Consider the following 18,772-nt stretch of genomic DNA (forward strand, 5'->3'; position numbering starts at 1 on the left):
CAAATTTTTTGAAGAAGCCCAAAAGATGAATGAATGGGTAGAAGCCATGGAAAATGAACTAAGGGCCCTTAGGAAAGCCAAAATATTGGAGTTTCAGGATCTTCCTAAAGGAAAGAAAAGTATAGGATGTAGGTGGGTTTTTAAAGTAAAAACCAAGAGTGATGGGTCTCTTGAGAGATATAAGGCACGTCTAGTTGCTAAAGGATATGGTCAAGAATATGGGGTAGACTATGATGAAACGTTTGCACCCGTCGCTCGGATGGTTACCGTCAGATGCCTTATTACCATCGCTTCAATTAAAAAATGGAATATTTATTAAATGGACGTTAAGAATGCTTTCTTAAATGGGGATTTCAATGAAGAAGTTTATATGACTACTCCTTCTGGCATGAATTTCTCTAATGGTAAGGTTCTTTGTTTACAAAAAGCTCTTTATGGTCTAAAACAAGCTCCCAAAGTTTGGTATGACCGATTTAACAGTTTAATGATAGAAAATGGATTTGTCTCATACTATACTGACACTGCCTTATTTGTAAAGAAATCTGATGCAGGAATTATGATCTTGCTTTTATATGTTGATGACATGTTAATCACAGGTGATGATATCAAGGGAATTAAAAAAATTAAGTTTGCACTAACTAAAAAAATTGAGATGTCAGACTTAGGTTTTCTGACATATTTTTTGGGCATTGAAGTTGCTTTTTCTCATAGAGGATATTTTTTATCCCAAACTAAACTTGTTTGTGAGATAATTGACAGGTCAGGCATTACTGATGACAAAATTTGTGAAACATCTAAGGTTGTGGGGTCCAAGATGAAGATCGATGATGGGATGATTTTGGATAATCCTACTACTTACAGACAACTAGTTCGGTCATTGATGTATCTTAGCATTACTAGACCCGATATATCTCATGCAGTCCACATTGTCAGTCAATTTTAACACGCTCCTACATCAATGCAGTCCTCCGAATCATTAGATATATAAAGGGGACAGTAAATAAGGGAGTATTTCTTTCATCATCCTCTTCTTTAAATTTAATTGCATATACTGACTCTTATTGGGAGGTGATCCTAATAACCGTCACTCCACCACTAGTTTCTTTATTTTTTTAGGTGAATCATTGGTATCTTGGAGGTGTAAAAAGCAACGAAAGGTTTTCTTGTCCTCCACCGAAGCTGAGTATTGAGCCATGGCCTCCACAACCATGGAAATAGTATGGATTCGGCATCTGCTAGAAGATATGAGAGTTCATATTCAAGAATCGACAAAGTTATGCTTTGACAATAAGAGCGCGATATACATTGTCAAAAATTATACCTTCCATGAGCGCACGAAGTATATAGAGATGAACTGCCATTATGTTCGGGAAGAATATTTGAAGAAAATCATTGATCTTCCATATGTGACATCGGAATATCAACTAGCAGACTTCTTCACTAAGGCGCTTTGCTCTCCTCGGTTTCATTTTTTTTAGGCAAACTTGCGGTTATCGCACCGTAAGTTTGAGGGGTGGTGTTAAAAATGTAATCCTTATGTACGTATATATTAGTATATATATAAAGATATGTATACATATATATTATATACATTTATGTATACATATCTCTCTATATATATACTAATATATATTTATTTATTTTGATCATAATACCCGAAAATGGTATTTCTGTAAATCCATATTTTACGCATATTCCACTTGGAATATGTTTGTACTCTTTTCCTTTTATTTTTTTCCTTTTCTTTCTTTCTTTTTCTTTATTTTTTATTTCCTTTTTTTATGGCATTTCGTGCTACCTTGGGATGGCTCCCCCAAAAGAGTCGTTGGGGAGCCCCTAACGGTCGCAATTGTGACCGTTGGGGGCTCCCAACGACTCCTTTTGGGAGCCCTTAAGGTGACCCCCTTAAGGTGTATAAATAGGGGCATTCCCCCCTTTTGTAAGTACTAAGCTTGAGAGTCTCAAGCTTCTCTCCTTTTATTCAATATATTCGTATTACATGCATTTGTGCATGTTTGCATTATTTTACGTTTTTTGCATATTTGTTCAAGTGTGCTTTGAGTGCCTTTGTACACATCTTTTGTGGAGTATTAGTGCTTATATGCGTATTCTCTCTTTGTAGACATTTTTACAGAGACTACAAAAAATTATCCTAGGTGGTAGATCCCATGAAACTTCTATAGAAGTTGGACTCATCTCTTTAACGAATGGCCTTTGGGGAATTCTCTTTCGGTCATTGGCCATCCTCTTAGGAGCGGACTCAGTGTAACGACCCCAACTCATCCCCTTTGAAAATGCGGTAAATTTTTTTTTTCTAAGAGTTGCGGAAACCTTCCCAGAGATCTGGGGTCTTCACAGTTCCACTTTCCATTGGATAGCCCAACCACCACAAACGAAGTTGCAATCATCATCCATATCAACCAACTAAAACTCTTTTATTAATGAGTAAGAAAATTTCAAAGACAAGGTTTTATTCAACTAAAAATAAAGCGACAATTGGAAAGAAGCAAAAAAAATTTAAGAAAGAGCCACTCTGTCCTCTGTTGAAGCCGTCAAGCTCAAGTATGACTCTCATCCATCCCCAGATGCATGTCCAATTTCACTGTTCACCATATCCTGTGAAAAACCAACAAAGTAGGGTGTCAGAACCAAAATTCTGAGCACAACTACTTCTAAAGAAACCAGGTGAGAGAAAGAACATGGATAAGATTTCATGCAATGATTTGAGTGAGTGCAGATATAAAATTTGCAACATTCAAATATCCATAACTACCAATAATTGTATATACTCACCAATCAAGAACAGTAAAGTAGTGTCATATATCAATAACTAAATAATCAAACCTTTCAGCATGATTTCACAAAGTAAATCATATACTACCACCAAATGATGTCATGATATCAAGAATGATTCAAACATGCATAACAGAAAAATGCATGATTATGTGCAATGCATGATTTCTTCTGTTATCTTTCATTTAAGTTCCATCTTTCCATATGCATGCCCTATTAAATGCACACATCTTTAAGTTCCTCTTTTTAATTACCGTGGCCCGCGGATACACCAAACGGGTACAAACCCCAAGGTCAAGTAGGTTCCCAGGGTAGCTTAACACACAATTTGTATTTTATTACTGGGTTCCAACTTAGCCCTCGACCGATATCAGGAAACAGCACCATCCATCGGAACATTAGACCTCCACATCTAATGTCGGGGACACAAGGGACACCCCACACCCACAAGTGCTACTTCCTTGGTACCATAACAACAGCGGTGTCAAACACATCACTCCCGGGTAAAGTGGCGGACTCTTCCTAAAACCGTGGCAAGGAGAAAGAACCTCAATATCGGGTTCTGGGGACCAAATTCACGCACACGGAGTTTTTGTATCCTCACAGTCTCCCCCAGACCGGATATCCAAGATTCTCATACTCCAGATGAGATATCCCAGAATGTATATTACACTGTTCTTATTTATTATATTTTTAATTAAGTCCATTTCTTTAAGTTTGCAACACATATGCAAAAGTAAAGTGAAAACCCTGCATCCTCCCTTGCAGGGACTCCAGCCCGTATAAACCACTAGAACTGTGTAGTAATATGCCAAACTATCTTATGTGGTTTAAGTGATGCATTTAAAAACATAAATAAAAGAAAACCAAACCCACGACTCTCCAGGCCGATGATGTCCATTTAGGCCATCTATGCACCACATAATTAAAACCAAGTAGTGTTTCATTCATAACACTAAGCCAAAATGCCAAAAAGCCTATATATTCATGCAAATATAAACCCAAACATATGCATGTCATAATTCATTCATATGCATTTTCAATGTGTGTGTTACCTACATCACATATGGGCATTAACCAAATCCATGGTTTCTTTAAGTGTGTGAGTGTACATGTACCATTTCACACAATAATCAAGCGTACATGCTCACCAAACTATCAATAACTGATCCATAATCACATTCACGATTAAACAACCAGCAAAATGATATGCTAAGATAAGACTTCACATATTCATCGGGCAGAAATATAAGTTTTCTGCATATGCTAGGGAAGTTGGTCGGGCTTACCAACCCCAGACCCGTCAACCTCCTAGCTAGAAACATAGTCAATTCAGTCCAGCAAGTAATACTCTCAATGTCACTTTATAATGAACTTCATATTATAAAGCATATCACCCCATCGGCTATTCATATGACAACCAAATGAATATACCTTAGCCAAATCATAAGTGAAAGGAAAACAAGCCCACACAGATGCAGTTTCATGATAGGATTATCAATTTCAGTTCAACATGAAACAACCCTCACATATGCAGTTTTAAATAACAAGCGATTTCCTTCTTGATAGTACCAGCCAATATGTAATTTATGAATAACCACAAATAGGGTAGAAAAAAAAGATTGGACACTAATGGTTTATTTAGCAAAGAAATGAATAAAAGCTACATAACTTTCATAAGAAGTAGAGTTGTTTCAATCCTCCAAACACATTACAACAAGAAGTCTCCCACGGAAGGGTAAAATGACATACCCCTTCTATTAGAAAAATCATCAAATGCAAACTGAAACAAAAATTCAAATTCTGGGAATCCAATATTCATTCCAAAATAAAATGCTATATTATGGAATTAACAAGACAGGATATGCAGTACATTTCGGAGGCTTAATTAGCCAATTAACAGCCGCATCTACAAATCACAAACAGTCCTTAAGTACTTGGTTTCAAGAATACAAGCACTCCGGTTCAGATAAACATATTTTAGGTGAGTAACAGTATCAAGACTTAACTCCATAAGCATAAACCAACTGTTTTCATGACTTTAGATTATGGTTACCATATCATATCCAAGAATGGAACATTTGGCAGAGAAAACAGAGGAAAACGTAACACAAAGATCGGCTAATAGCAAATTCCGACACCCATGTTATGTTATACCATTCTACTTCTAACAAGTTTAGAGAGAAGACAAAAAGAAACATTAGAAACCTCCTTAACCTGTCATAGAATGAAATAAAAATATCGACAGAAAATAAAAGAACTCAGGCCACCTGAGTTACTCGTTTCCTAACTGAGAAACCCCCAAGTATGGGGTAATCCCTATAGAATACTCGGGACCTTCACGGAGGGGGTCATCCCCTACCTCAGCCGACCCCTCTTTTCCCCTCCCCTATCGGCCTGATTTGGGGTTTTTTCTCTTTTTTTTTTTTGAAAGCCATAACACCCACCCCACCTTCGGTTAGGGTTATACACTAAAACCCCCAAATCTGGGTCGCAGCCACCGAAAAACCCAATACCTTACCATCTGCGGTTTTCCGGCAGCCAAGAACCCCACCTCTCAAATCATTACCAGAGATCGAACTCAAGTTCGATCCCTCACCCAAGAATCCAAGAAGCACCGTACCTTTTTCGCTGGTTTTCCGGCGATCTTTCCGACGATCGGAGACAGTCGTGGCTGACGCTCCTCATTGCTGCCGTGATTGTTGGTGGCCGAAGTTCGCCGGCGACCTCCCTGCCTCCGGCGCATGCACACAGACAGAGAGAGAGAGAGACGAGGGAGAGAGATGGGGGACTGAGTGGAGAGAGAGAGACGAGTGGAGAGGGCTCCCTCTCCACTTCCTTTTATCGGCCAAGACCCCCCCCCCCTTCCATGCCGAGATGGGGGGGGAAGGTCGGTTACACCCAGCGTAACCCCCCCTGCCCCCCCCCCCCCCCTTTCTGATTTCGGCTCCAGCTTTATCGGGCAACCCTTATCGGGTTGCCCTTTTCCTTTAAAAGAGCTGCTACAGGGCGCGGCTCGGGTCCAGACCCGAGACCCGTAACCCGGCCCCAAATCAAAATGGATCCACAAGTTGTATCCAAATGGATCCAACTGTGGATCCTTGGATTAATTTTAAAAACTTAAATTTTTTATTTATTTATTGTTATTATTATTATTAAATCAGGATTTAAATTAATTAATCCTAATTACCCCCTTTATGGGTCCTAGATCCGAAATATGGATCTAGGCCCAATTTGAATTATTTTATAATAAAAATTTCGGTTTTTACACTCAGCTAACTATTTGGGGTATCGAAATTACATGGCATAATAAACCCCCCACATTAGTCTCAGTTGTTTTTACGTTTCATGCCTGTGCATACCCGCAAGATAGCTAATATCGAAACAAAGTTATCTTGTTCACTTTACTTATTTTGACTTGCATACCGCGAAAGGAACAACATACATATTAGTTTGAGTTCTGAATTATGCTTATTATGTTAATTATGCTCTGCATGCTCATTTCTGCTTATTCTGAATTACATATCATGTATGAAATAAAGCAGGTGTTAGTTTTGTTCTAAATTGTTATACTTGTGCACCCACCAGTTTTTCATGAATCTGACTCGTCTTTTGGGTATAGGTGATGATTAGGTCGGTACGACAAACGATGGCACAATGCTATGATAGTATCAAGATGAGACTCTTTCCCTGACGTTTCGCTCCTGAAGACATTTCTGTAATTTTGTATAAGGGTTTCCTTTAAAATTCCTCTTTTGTATAAACTTTAAATTATTTAAAACTGTATTTTTTTAATCTATTTGGTTTTGAATGTGCAGAGTTTCAAATCCGTTGCGTAAAGGAAAGGTTTCGCAAGTAATGTGCCCAATGTTCGTTGACTTGTTATTTCAAAAATACCACTTTCCGCTGAATTGCTATTTTAAACTCTAAAAAATGATCGATTACAAAGCTTTCAAACTTTTCGTAAAAATTCACAAGTCCAGGATTTTGGGGGTTACAACCTCCGAACTAGTATGATTGAGAAAACTATTAGAAGATTTGGGAGTTCCCATAATAGAACCCTCAAGATTGTGCCATGACAATAAGAGCACGTATACATAGCATGCAACCATACATTCCATGAAAGAACGAAACACATTGAAATGGATTGCAATTATGTTTATGAAGAATTTTTTAAGAAGACCATTACATTGCCATATGTACTATATGAGTATAAACTGACAGACTTCTTCACCAAAGCGCTTCTGTCACCCACATCTCACTTCCTTCTTGTCTAACTCTTGGTTGTCGTAGCGTGAGTTTGAGGGGGGGTGTTATGATATTGTACTTGATATATATTTGTGTGTATATATATGGTGTTATCATATATATGTATGTATGTAATATATATAATGTACATATACATTATATATATACTTGTTTTTGAATTATTTGTTATTGTAATAACAAATAACCTCTAGGGGTATTTTTGTTATTTTAACCTTGTAATAGGATCTGCCCATTAGGGACAGATATTTATTTTTTGTATTTATTTTATTTTAATTTTATTTCTTATTGAAATTAGGATTTGAGTCAAGGGCATCTTTGTCCTTGACTCAAAGAGCCGTTGGGGGACTCCCAACGGCTAGATTTCTACCCATCGGGCTTCTCACTCCCTTTGTGTATAAATATGGGGATCTCTCTCCCTTTGTAGATAATGCATTTTATGTGCATTTTATTGATAATAATATTTATATTTTTAAGATTGTAGTTTGGCCCTTAGTGGCCCTTTGTGCTTGAACCCATTATTGGGTTGTGTGAGTGAAGCCTATTGGTTTGTGATTTATGGGATTGCTCTCATTTCATTTCAGAAAAAAAGTGCGGTGATGGAGAAAGGGATGATCAATAATCTCATTGTGGCTGACATCCTAAATATGTATTAGGGTGTATATGATGAATTAAAATACCACCTTTAGTGATACACGCGTATTTAGATCTAACTTGATTGGCAAGAATACACTTGAGGGAATATCACATATACAAAATGCATGTGAATACAAAGAAATCTAGATACAAGAATTATTCTTGACACCACCACCCCAATTTGTGCATGGGTAAAGACCATAGGCAATCTGCCTTTCAAAAGCCAATGTCTTACAACTGCCAAAGGCTTGGTTAATAGGTCGGAAATTTAGCCACTCTCCACAAATAAAGAGTGGCTCAATTTCTTTGTCTTCAACTCCCTCCCAAACGAAATGTTGATCCAATTCAGCATGCTTCATCTTTTCATGATTGATTGGATTGGTTGAAATAGCCACTGCACTTTGATTATTATATTACAGGAGCTATGTTTCATTTTTCTGGTGTGATGACATAAGCAAGTGAAGAATCATACCACTTATACAGTAACTGCAGCTATTGCCCGATACTCCAATCTTGTGCTTGACCTCGCATTAGTTTGTCGTCTTTTACTGGGCCAAGAGACTAAATGTGAGCCAAGGTAGACACCATATCTGGTAATGTACCTTATAGTAGAAGGGTTTCCCTCCCAATCAGATTTAGAATAAGCCAAACAGTTATTTATTCAAGGTCTCATTTTCAGTTTTTCTATAAACCAATCTATCTATAATTATATCCTTAACATATATCAAAATTCTTTTGGCAGGGTCCATATGGCTGTCTTTTCGCAAATGCATGAACTAAGAGTCTTGGTTTACAACATATACCAAGTCTAGCAGAGTAAAGGTCACAATAAGAGAAAAAGAACTTTTATGCCGATAGGGGCTGTAACAGGTGCAACTTGATCCCAATATGTGTCGTATGATTTGTCTCTTCCAAGGTTGTAAGTATCGTATCATTATCTATATCGGTAAGGCCCAAAATAAGATTCATATAGTCAAAATCATAATTTTTTAATCAAAATTTTTCAAAAATTCTAAAGAAATCATTAAAAATAAAAAAAAATTAACAAAAAATCTAAAAAATCATAACACATGAAACAATGATGAATTGTACAAAATACAACCATAAAATCACATATGAAGCATTTATGTCTCTATGAGCTGCATAAGGTGTAACACCCCAAAAACTTAACCTGGAAACACTAGGATTTTTTTTTTATATACATACAGCGGAATCATTTTATAACTCATGGTTAAGTGAATGGAACGGTACAGGTAAAAAGATCTTCAACAATCCACACATCCTTTATTCCACTTTGGTTCATGAAACTTTACAAAAGTACATTTACAAAGAACGAATCCATGATGATATATCAGTTACAAGTCGGCCAGAGAACTAGTAGATCAAACAGATATCGAAACCTCTTCTGTAACCGCTTGTGGTGACTACTCATGACCTGAGAATGTTAAAAATATAGGAATTAGACTACCATGTCTAAGCAAGAATTTTGTACTAATAGTGCAAGTATATCGTGAAATCGAGTGTGTGGTATGAGTATCATGGTTGAACTTTAGTGTATATCAAGACAGGTAAGCACTATGTAACAAAGATCTAAATTCATGTACATGAGCAAGTGAGTAGTTATATACCAATAACAATTATGTCACATTAATAAGAAGGTGAGCAGTTATATAACAATAACAAATATGCAACAGTAATAAGCAGGTGAGATATGCCACAATCAATGTAATAACATGTATACTTTCAGATAACAATTTAATTACCTCGTATCCACAAAGTAAGAATTTTACTAGTTTACAAGTTGATAATATAAAGCATCTGAAATAAAACTTACATATATCTCTCTAGTGCCTTCACTGGTTGTGACGCCTAACTCTTCTAAATAATGTTTAATTATCTTATCCCGTGGGTACACACGGGCACAAGTGACCATCTCAGAAGAGAACGTTTGGGGGTATATTATTCCAGGTATTTTATTAACCCGAACATTCTAACGGAAACTGAATCCTCAAGGAAGCGACCAGTAGCCGAGAGAATCTCCCAAGGGCTCAACTCAAAACATGATGCATCCCTAACTTTTGCAGAAGACGTGGAACTACCGCCTAGGACACATAGGTAGTCCTGGTCTCTAACTCCGAGGATGGGGACCAACAAGCCGCTTCACGTTCGACACCAAACACAAGTCCTCGAACTCTTGTACCACCTACCCTCTCTAAGGTAAGTCTCAAACTAAGTAATTGGGTTTCATTCATTTAGTTATTTTCCGAAGTTTAGGACATTTCCCAACTTCTATTCACTGCCATAGCATTAGACCCCATTCTTAATAATTCACACCCACACACCCACACCACTGTGTTTTTTTTCCATAATGATTTTCCATACTCACTTGGAGTGCTCGGTTACACTCAACCCTTCACACACTCATTCATTGAGTCCAAAATTTCCTTGTCATGTGATATGTTCATTGTTCATCATATACTAAACATGAGTACCCATCATAGGTATCTATCAAATAAATATGACCCAATTGCTCTATTAACAAAAGTATCATATACCTTGAGATTTTGTTCTAACCAATTTGTTTCCAGCTAAATATCTTTTCAAAAATAACAATTAAATTGTTCTGAAATTTGTGGTAAACTACTTTTTGCTGACAATTGTTCAATATAGAATGCAGTTACACACAGAATTAGTTTAGAAACACACCTCAGTGGAATTGAAAAGAAATATAACATTTTATGCATAGGGGTGCAGTAGCTTATCAAACAAATTTTTAAAGAAAACAGATAACACATTTGGTAAGGGTTACTTCTTCAGCCAGATTCAATAATCAGTCATAAACAAATCAAGATGAGATGTGATAATGGCTCCAAATATACCAATATTCAGGTCACTCATGGACTGACATAATTCACTACATACGGCTAAGGTAAACTGACAGAATTAGCCACTAACGGATAGGAAAAGAAACTCATTCTGAAGCTACCCTTGCGTGTTAATAGGAAATCAACATCTTCAGCAAATCAAAAATAAAAGATTTGATACAATCATGCATAGTTCAAAAATGTCGGAACAATATCAAACAGTCTATGTTGACATGATGCCCACACAACTAGTCAATCAAGAAAGGGTGCGGGAGAAGTTTGTATTATATATATATATATATATATATATATTATACAACACTTCTGAATTTTGGAGCTATCGTTACTTTTGGATTATCAAGAACAATAGATGAACAAAAAAGAAAAACTTATACAGTGGCTTATCATTACCGATTGATTATCATTTGAAGTTAGATGAACAATAAAACTTGGACAATTACAGATTAAAATCGGATGCACGATCAAGAAATGCTATTCATCATAAAATCAACTATGAGCAAGAAAAATCAATCAGACCGAGAAAAACAAATCCTATCAAGAAAGTAAATAGGATCAAGCAAAACCCCCAAAACGTTATGATTTGAAGATTTAGGGCTTGGCCAGCCCGACCCCTGGTTGGATCATTTTGGGAATCATCTGCTCAGAATCCCAACCCCTTTTGCCTCATGACCATCGCGACCCTTGACGAAAATCTCCAGCCCTTGGGATGGTTTTTTCGGCAAGCAGGATAAAACTGAACCCTGAAATATGGACAGCCTTCAGGTGTCCCTTTGCCGACCCGACCTCACCTCGAATCAATCGATACCCTACCCTATCAGAGCAGAATCTCACCTTTTTCCAGCGACAAATGGAGAAGAAAGAGGCTGACGACCGATCTCAGGTGCCTCCAAGACCGTGCTTCTTGTTGCAAACTCTGATACTATAAAGAAAAGAGGGATGAGGCGAGAGACGAAAAAAGGGATATGAGAGGAGAGAGATGTGAGAGCACAACCTCCTCCACCTACGTCTTTTATAGCGGCGATCCCCTGTTTTCGATGATCCGGGAGAGCGGTTACCTCCTGTAACCCCTCCCCTCCCCCGATCTTGCTATATGCACTCTTGGGCAAGAATCATGCCCTAGGCACGATTCAGATGCTCGAGTTTTAAATAAAAAGGAAAACGACTGTCTTTTTGCAAATGCATGAACTAAGAGACTTGGTTTACATCATATACCAAGTCTAGCAGAGTAAAGGTCACAATAAGAGAAAAAGAACTTTTATGCCGATAGGGGCTGTAATAGGTGCAACTTGATCCCAATATGTGTCGTATGATTTGTCTCTTCCAAGGTTGTAAGTATCGTATCATTATCTATATCGGTAAGGCCCAAAATAAGATTCATATAGTCAAAATCATAATTTTTTAATCAAAATTTTCCAAAAATTCTAAAGAAATCATTAAAAATCAGAAAAAAATAGCAAAAATTCTAAAAAATCATAACACATGAAACAATGATAAATTGCACAAAATACAACCATACAATCACATATGAAGCATTTATGTCTCTATGAGCTGCATAAGGTATCATCAAACATCAATTATCTCACAAGTAGGGAGCTCATCTTCGTCATACATATCCTCCCAGGGTTATGCATACCCCAATTCTGCCTCACTCATATTTTTTCCTTGTCTTTTTTCTTTCAGACTAGTGAGTAATTGTTGGCATTGTCATTTCACGATATCTGACAAATTTCTCGACATGCAGGCCGCAACATTGAGATGTGTTCCGGCTAAATAATGCTTCAACCGAGAGATACCACCTGAAAAAATATTATGACAATAGTTGCACTTGATTTTCAATCGGTTTTCACTTATTACTTGAGTGCCCCATTGCTATGCCAGATCATTTAATGCCATCTTTTCTAAAAAAAAATCAATAAGAAGCAAATGATAGGGATTTTTTACCTTAACCCACTTTCTTGAGTAAAAAAATGGTTGAAATGCACCCTTACTTGAACAAACTGCAAAAGCCCTATCCTTTTTGCATGGATCAGCGTTCAAATCGCTCTCACGACTCTTGGGGTGCATGGATACCCTCTAATAGCCTCTACACAAATGAGGAAGTCGGCCCTCAAAAGGTCTTTAAAACCTAAAAAGTAAAAAACAAGTTTCGTGCCTTTTTAAAATGTGTCGAAGGTGTATCATATGATACACCCTGTATCATATGATACAGTGTGATACAAGGTTGTATCGTACAATACACCCGATATGGATACAATACACACTCGTATCACAATACAAGTTTGTATCTTATCGATTTTTCCCATAGTAATGATATGTATTGTACCATACCGTATCGTACGATACGATACTTACAACATTGGTCTCTTCTATTTTTACTTTCTATAAAATATATTGAAGTACAAAGTTTCCTATATTAAATACAAGGAGTATTACATACCATAGTCACCTATATCGTTAAAGGTAATTTCTTGGCAAGGGTATTTCTCAGAGAGATTTTCAAAAGTTGATAATCTCGGGAATATCTTGGGAAAATCTCTATAAATAACAACAAAAAGGATACGAAAATAATAAGTTTTGCATTTTTTTTCTTTCAAAAATATAAAGAAACATGTATTAAAGGTTTTAAAATATAAAAGAAACAGAAAAAAGGAAATACAAACTTAAAATAAATAAAAAAATATGACGATATTTTTTTTCTGGTGATATTTTGAAAATATTGTGATATATTCCCGATATTATCAGCTACCTTGAAATAGCAGATAATATTGTGATATTTTCAAAATATCGGCGATATAGGTGGCAGTGTTACAAACTAATGACGGGTAAAGCCAAAGTTACAAAGATAAAATTAGAAATCATTCCAAACAAGAAGCAACCAATGTAAACAAATATGGATCTTATCTGATATGGATTTGGATCCTGATCTAGACCCAGACATGACCCATACACTGCCTCAGTAATTACATAGAAGGAAGATACAAAGAAAAGGTTACAAGCAGCCCATACAATAGATAAAATTACATCTAATGAATAGCAAGTCACTAGAATTACACAACAATACCAAAACTGATGCTAGGTCACATAAGAGACCAGATTACCCTTGATGACCCTAAAAATGAAGAAAATGCCCCTGAAGCTGATTCTCACTTTGCATATGTATATTTATGTGTGTATACATATATTTGAATATTTATGTACATATATGTACATATCTGTGGATGAGTGCTTCTAGATATAAATATGCTTGTAAGTATGCATTTATTTATGGATACTTCCAATTGCTAATTGTTGTTCATGTTCTTCATTTGTGCTGGTAATTTTGTTTTATGTGTCTTTATTCATACTGTTTCTTCTTTGACAATATTAGTTAGACGAGTTGAGAACCATATACGATGAATTGCCAGAGTTTCTAGAGAAGGTATTTTTTAAATTTTCCTCATGTATTTGATGTTTATTCTTGAGTAGTTCAAGCCAATCATCCTAAGTATTTCACAGGTTTCTGCCGTTGAGTTAGCACGCCTGCCTTTGAATGATGGAAACAAATATGCTGCATGTATTGTTTATATCCATCAAATAGGTCTATTTTCTTTCCAATTTCCTTTTTCCATATTATTATGTAGATTTATAATGTTACTTTATGGGATGCATACCTTTTGTTATATGTTTCCCTCCCCTTCACCCCATTTATTTGCATTTACTTGATGTTAGTCATTGTTTCTTCTTTTTTTTCCTTGAATCTTGTGGTTCTTCCATTTTTGTATTATTGTTTAACCTAATATCATTGGTTACAATTGTTTTTTTATGGTACATTCATAATTGGTTTAAATGAAGACTTTTTTAGAACCATGATTACTAGAAACTTCTATATATTTCCGGAAGCTCTTTTTATAGGAAGCCAGTTCTGTTTCTTTGTTATGGGAAGCATATCTCAAAGGACATCAGATTCTCGACATGAGAATTGTACTTTCACTAACAAATTGGTTCTTATAAGAAGAGAACCATAGTTGACCTATTCTATTTGATTGGAATAAACATCAACTTCTACATTTTCTATAATTGCTTTAATGGTCCAGTCTTATTAAAGGCATTTTAGGTTATTAATCTAAAAACACATTAACAGAAAATTGTTTGAAATTTTTTTATATTGAGAGCATGTCTTCTTGAATATTCCTTCTTGTGTATAGTTTGTATGTGTGCTTTGTTAATGTTTTATCTATTAGTTGCTATATTATCAATAAAAACTGGTTTTCCATTTTGATTTAATATGTTTATGCTATCTATCTCTCTCTCTCTCTCTATATATATATATATATATAGAGAGAGAGAGAGGAACATGCAAAATGAAATATACAAAATGAGACATGCAAAATGGGTTGAAATGGGTTTCCCTGCAGCTTGTTAGCAATTCTGACATCGTACATGTCTTCTGCAGTCAATATGCTAGGAATTGACACCTGGATCACGTTTTTTTATGAAAAATGTTGATTTTTTGAGCCTGAAAAATTTATAAAGATTTTGTGTTGCTGACTTTTTAAACCTTATATATCGGAATTGGACGATCCAAAAGCTGATCTCTATGAAATGAAGCATGTAGATAGCATTTGTATGGTCAGAATTAAAGAAAAGCAAAGCAAAGCAAAGCAAAAAAACCACGAAAAACCCATTTTGCATGTTTCATTTTGTAGGTCCCCATCATATATATATATATATATATATATATGGATCTAGATTCTAGAAAACCCTTAAGTCTAGATTCAAGTCAATAAGTGGAGTAAAAAAGAACATTTTGGATGCTCTAGGTGATCATGGGTGGCTTTGATACCTTGAAAACTAAGTTTTATCAACATGAATAAATGAAGGCACTGCAATAGCGTTGACATATGATTCTCTTGCAAGTGAGGGCTTGCACTTTCAATCTTGACCAATATAACAAAACTAATGGATCCCAATAGGGAATTGCAGAGCACAACAAATAGATGAAATTACATGCCACTGACAACTATATAAGACATGAAACAAATAAACCATAAACACTGACTACCAAAATAGATCCTGACCAGAATTATTAAAATTCTATTGCTGCCATCCAATGACAAATTACAGAACTGCCCTTTTGTCTATAGTTCTCCTTTCTGAGCAGCCTATTTGTTCTAGTCAAAGGCAGTCTCTTATGTTCATCTGTAACTTCCTCTCATATATCTGATTCAATTAATTGAGTTCGATCTGTTATTTATTAAAAAAGAGTCAAGTACTTAATTTTCAAGGACGCAGCTGGTTTTTCTCTAAGTCTCATGTTTTAGGGGAAATGTCAAATTGTATGTCTATGAATCACTGTTTATGAAATTCTACTGGTATTTCTATCACACTAGATGGTTTAATTCTATTATTCTTGTATTGTATGCATTCATATTTTTCTGTGATTGATGCGTGTGTTCAGAAATTTCTCATCTTCACAAGATAGAGCTTTCCCCCCAGTAATTCCTGGATCCAATTGCACAAAAAGAATGGGAAATTATCCCCAACAACAGAGAAGTCATCAACTCATTCATTAGCATCTCAACCTCTGCCTGCATGATAGCCATCATCATGAAACTTTTCTACTATAGAAGTTCACTGTTTCTAGCCTGCCGTTTCCACCACATGCATCAGTAATCCCATGCACCTTGAATATCAATATCAGCATTGGCAGTTTGTGTCTTAGGACTTCCAAAACCCTCCCAAATTTATTACCCGCTACCATATGCTCTGTCAATGTCAACATCATCACTCTCTCCACTGAGGTTCTAAAAGATGATGTTTTTTTAGAGAATTAGAAAACACAAGTTCGGATAATAGTATGAAATATTATTGGGTGATATAGTTATGCAGAAATTGTTGCCTGTACAACATTGCTATGATAAAATTTTGCACTTATTCCATCAGATCTTCAAATTCCATCAAACAAGCTGTTGACTTTACATGTGCTTTTGATTTTTTATTTATTTGGCATATATAGGTTATCTGGTTTGCATTTTTGAAAAGAAACTTGAAGACACCACATTAGATTATCTTCAAGATTTTGAATTTTCTGTAAGTATTTGATTTGTCAATTTTGTTTCTTTATGAAATTCTGTTCTTAGTATAACTTATTTTTATGTGAATTATTGGCCTTGAATATCTAGCTGTATCCATGGAAATTCAGTTTGCAGATGAAGATGTTGATGGAAAAAGGTTCTTTTACCGGACATCTAAGACAAGAGAATTGGATATTGTATTTGGTGACATTTATCATAAAATTCTTGGTATGTGAGCAATAAACAATTGCATTTTCATCATATATCTGTTTCAATGAGGAAAGCTTTTTGTCACACACAAAGCTATGACCTTTGTGGTCGGCACATTGATAGATGTAATAACCCAAAATTTTGAGCAATGTTAAACATATTCGGGCCGAGATCCATTACCCAGATCCAAAAGGAAATATAAATATATGGGTATAAAAAGTGTATACATAGTACAACAACAACAACAACTACGCCTTCATCCCAAAACAATTGGGGTCAGCGATATGAACCAAAAAGAAATTCATTTTGGGTCTTCCACATGAATCCTTTTCCTCCAATCATTTCTATCCAACGCCATGTCCTCGGTGAGGTTCAAAGCATTCATATCCTTTCCTATCATCTCCATCCAAGTCTTCCTAGGCCTACCCCGACCTCTTTTAACTAATATATTTTCCCATTTCTCCAACCTTCTAACTGGAGCATCATTAGGCCTTCGCCGAATATGTCCAAACCACCGTAAACGATTCTCTCGCATCTTATTTTCAATGGGTGCAACACCTACCTTTATACGTATCTCTTCGTTCCGAATCTTATCTTTTATTGTATTTCCACACATCCATCTAAGCATCCGCATCTCAGCTACACTCATAGAGGAATACATAGAGTTGAACATAGTAAAATAAGGAATTGAAAGATTTCGTTGAAATTGTTCGTTTGGAAATTTCCCGAAAAGCTAATCATAGGTTCTTCTCTCCATCGGAACAATAGGGCGGTTATGCTCATTACTAAACTTGTGGAAGAGATGAAATATAACCAAGGTGTATCTTTTTAAAACTCCGCCTGTGTAGTTATACACTGCCGGTCCCAAGCCCGGATAAAGGAGGAGGGTTGCGGTAGGCCTGTGACAGCCAGCATAAAAACTTTGTCATATCCTATGAAAATGAACCAAAAAGTGTATACATAGTAATAATGTTTAATTAAAAAATAATTAAAAAGTATTATAATAAAAGAATTGGGTAATTAGAGTTGGACCTAGATGGATCCAATTGAGGGATCCGTCATATGCGGGTGACCCGGATCCACTTTAACACGCGGGTCGTGGGGCTCGGACTCGGACCCGGACCCGGACCCCTATGTGATTTTATAAAATTCCGTAAACAAGAATCGTGCCTAGGGCACGATTCTTGCAAAAATCAAGAGAGGGGAGGGGGGGTTACGAAAGGCGTAACCGACTCCCTCCATCTCTTCTGGAGGGGAGGAGGGATTGCCTCGTTAAAAAGGGAGGGGGGGAGGGGGGGGGGGATCTCGCCTTCTATTTACTCTCTCTCCTCTCTGTCGATCGCCTCTCATCTCTCATCTCTCTTTTTTCCTCTCTGATGTTTTTGCGCACGTCGGCAGAGCTGTTGCTGCTGCCGCCATCGCAGACGACCTCCTTCCTACATCAAGCAAGGAATCGATGCCTTCTCACTGCAGCCCTCTCCTCCTTCAATCGCCAAAACAGGTAGGGTTTCCGTATGCTTTTCTTGTAGGTCTATCGTGGATCGTATGGGGATGGGATGTCGGAACCCCAAATCAGTTAATCCGCAGGGAGGGGGTGTCGGTGCCGGAAATCTCAGGTTACCGGGATGGAGATTACGATGAACCCCTAATCCCAGAACCCCAAATTGTTGATTTGGGGGTTTCGGTATGTGTGAAATAAAGGGGGTTTCTTGACTCTATGATTGGGTTTGCATGAATATCCCAAATCCACCAATTTGGGAAACTCGACAGCTACGACACTCTAGTGTAGATTTTGGGTTTTCCCTGTTAATGTTTATTCTCTGTTAAGAAATTGAGTTGTAGGATTTCTGTCTCTGATTTTGTTGGGTGTGGACTGAATCGAGTTGGGGTTGGGTCGGTCATGGGGAAACCCGATCTTGCTCATTTTTT

General features: G+C 36.6%; 1 protein-coding gene across 1 annotated transcript in view; it reads left to right on the top strand.

Moving 5' to 3' along the window:
* The window catches only part of MSH5 (MUTS-homolog 5), a 226,713-nt gene that overhangs the window by 127,507 nt on the left and 80,434 nt on the right, over positions 1–18,772 (top strand). Inside the window, exons 17-20 of the mRNA XM_089980394.1 lie at positions 13,948–13,998; positions 14,076–14,157; positions 16,576–16,649; positions 16,762–16,861. Coding sequence (XP_089836520.1) covers positions 13,948–13,998; positions 14,076–14,157; positions 16,576–16,649; positions 16,762–16,861 — 307 coding nt within the window. The remainder of the gene's footprint in view (positions 1–13,947; positions 13,999–14,075; positions 14,158–16,575; positions 16,650–16,761; positions 16,862–18,772) is intronic.

The sequence above is a fragment of the Nuphar pumila genome, chromosome 11, assembly GCF_984573655.1.
Source record: "Nuphar pumila chromosome 11, dmNupPumi1.hap1.1, whole genome shotgun sequence".
NCBI classification, from domain to species: domain Eukaryota; kingdom Viridiplantae; phylum Streptophyta; class Magnoliopsida; order Nymphaeales; family Nymphaeaceae; genus Nuphar; species Nuphar pumila.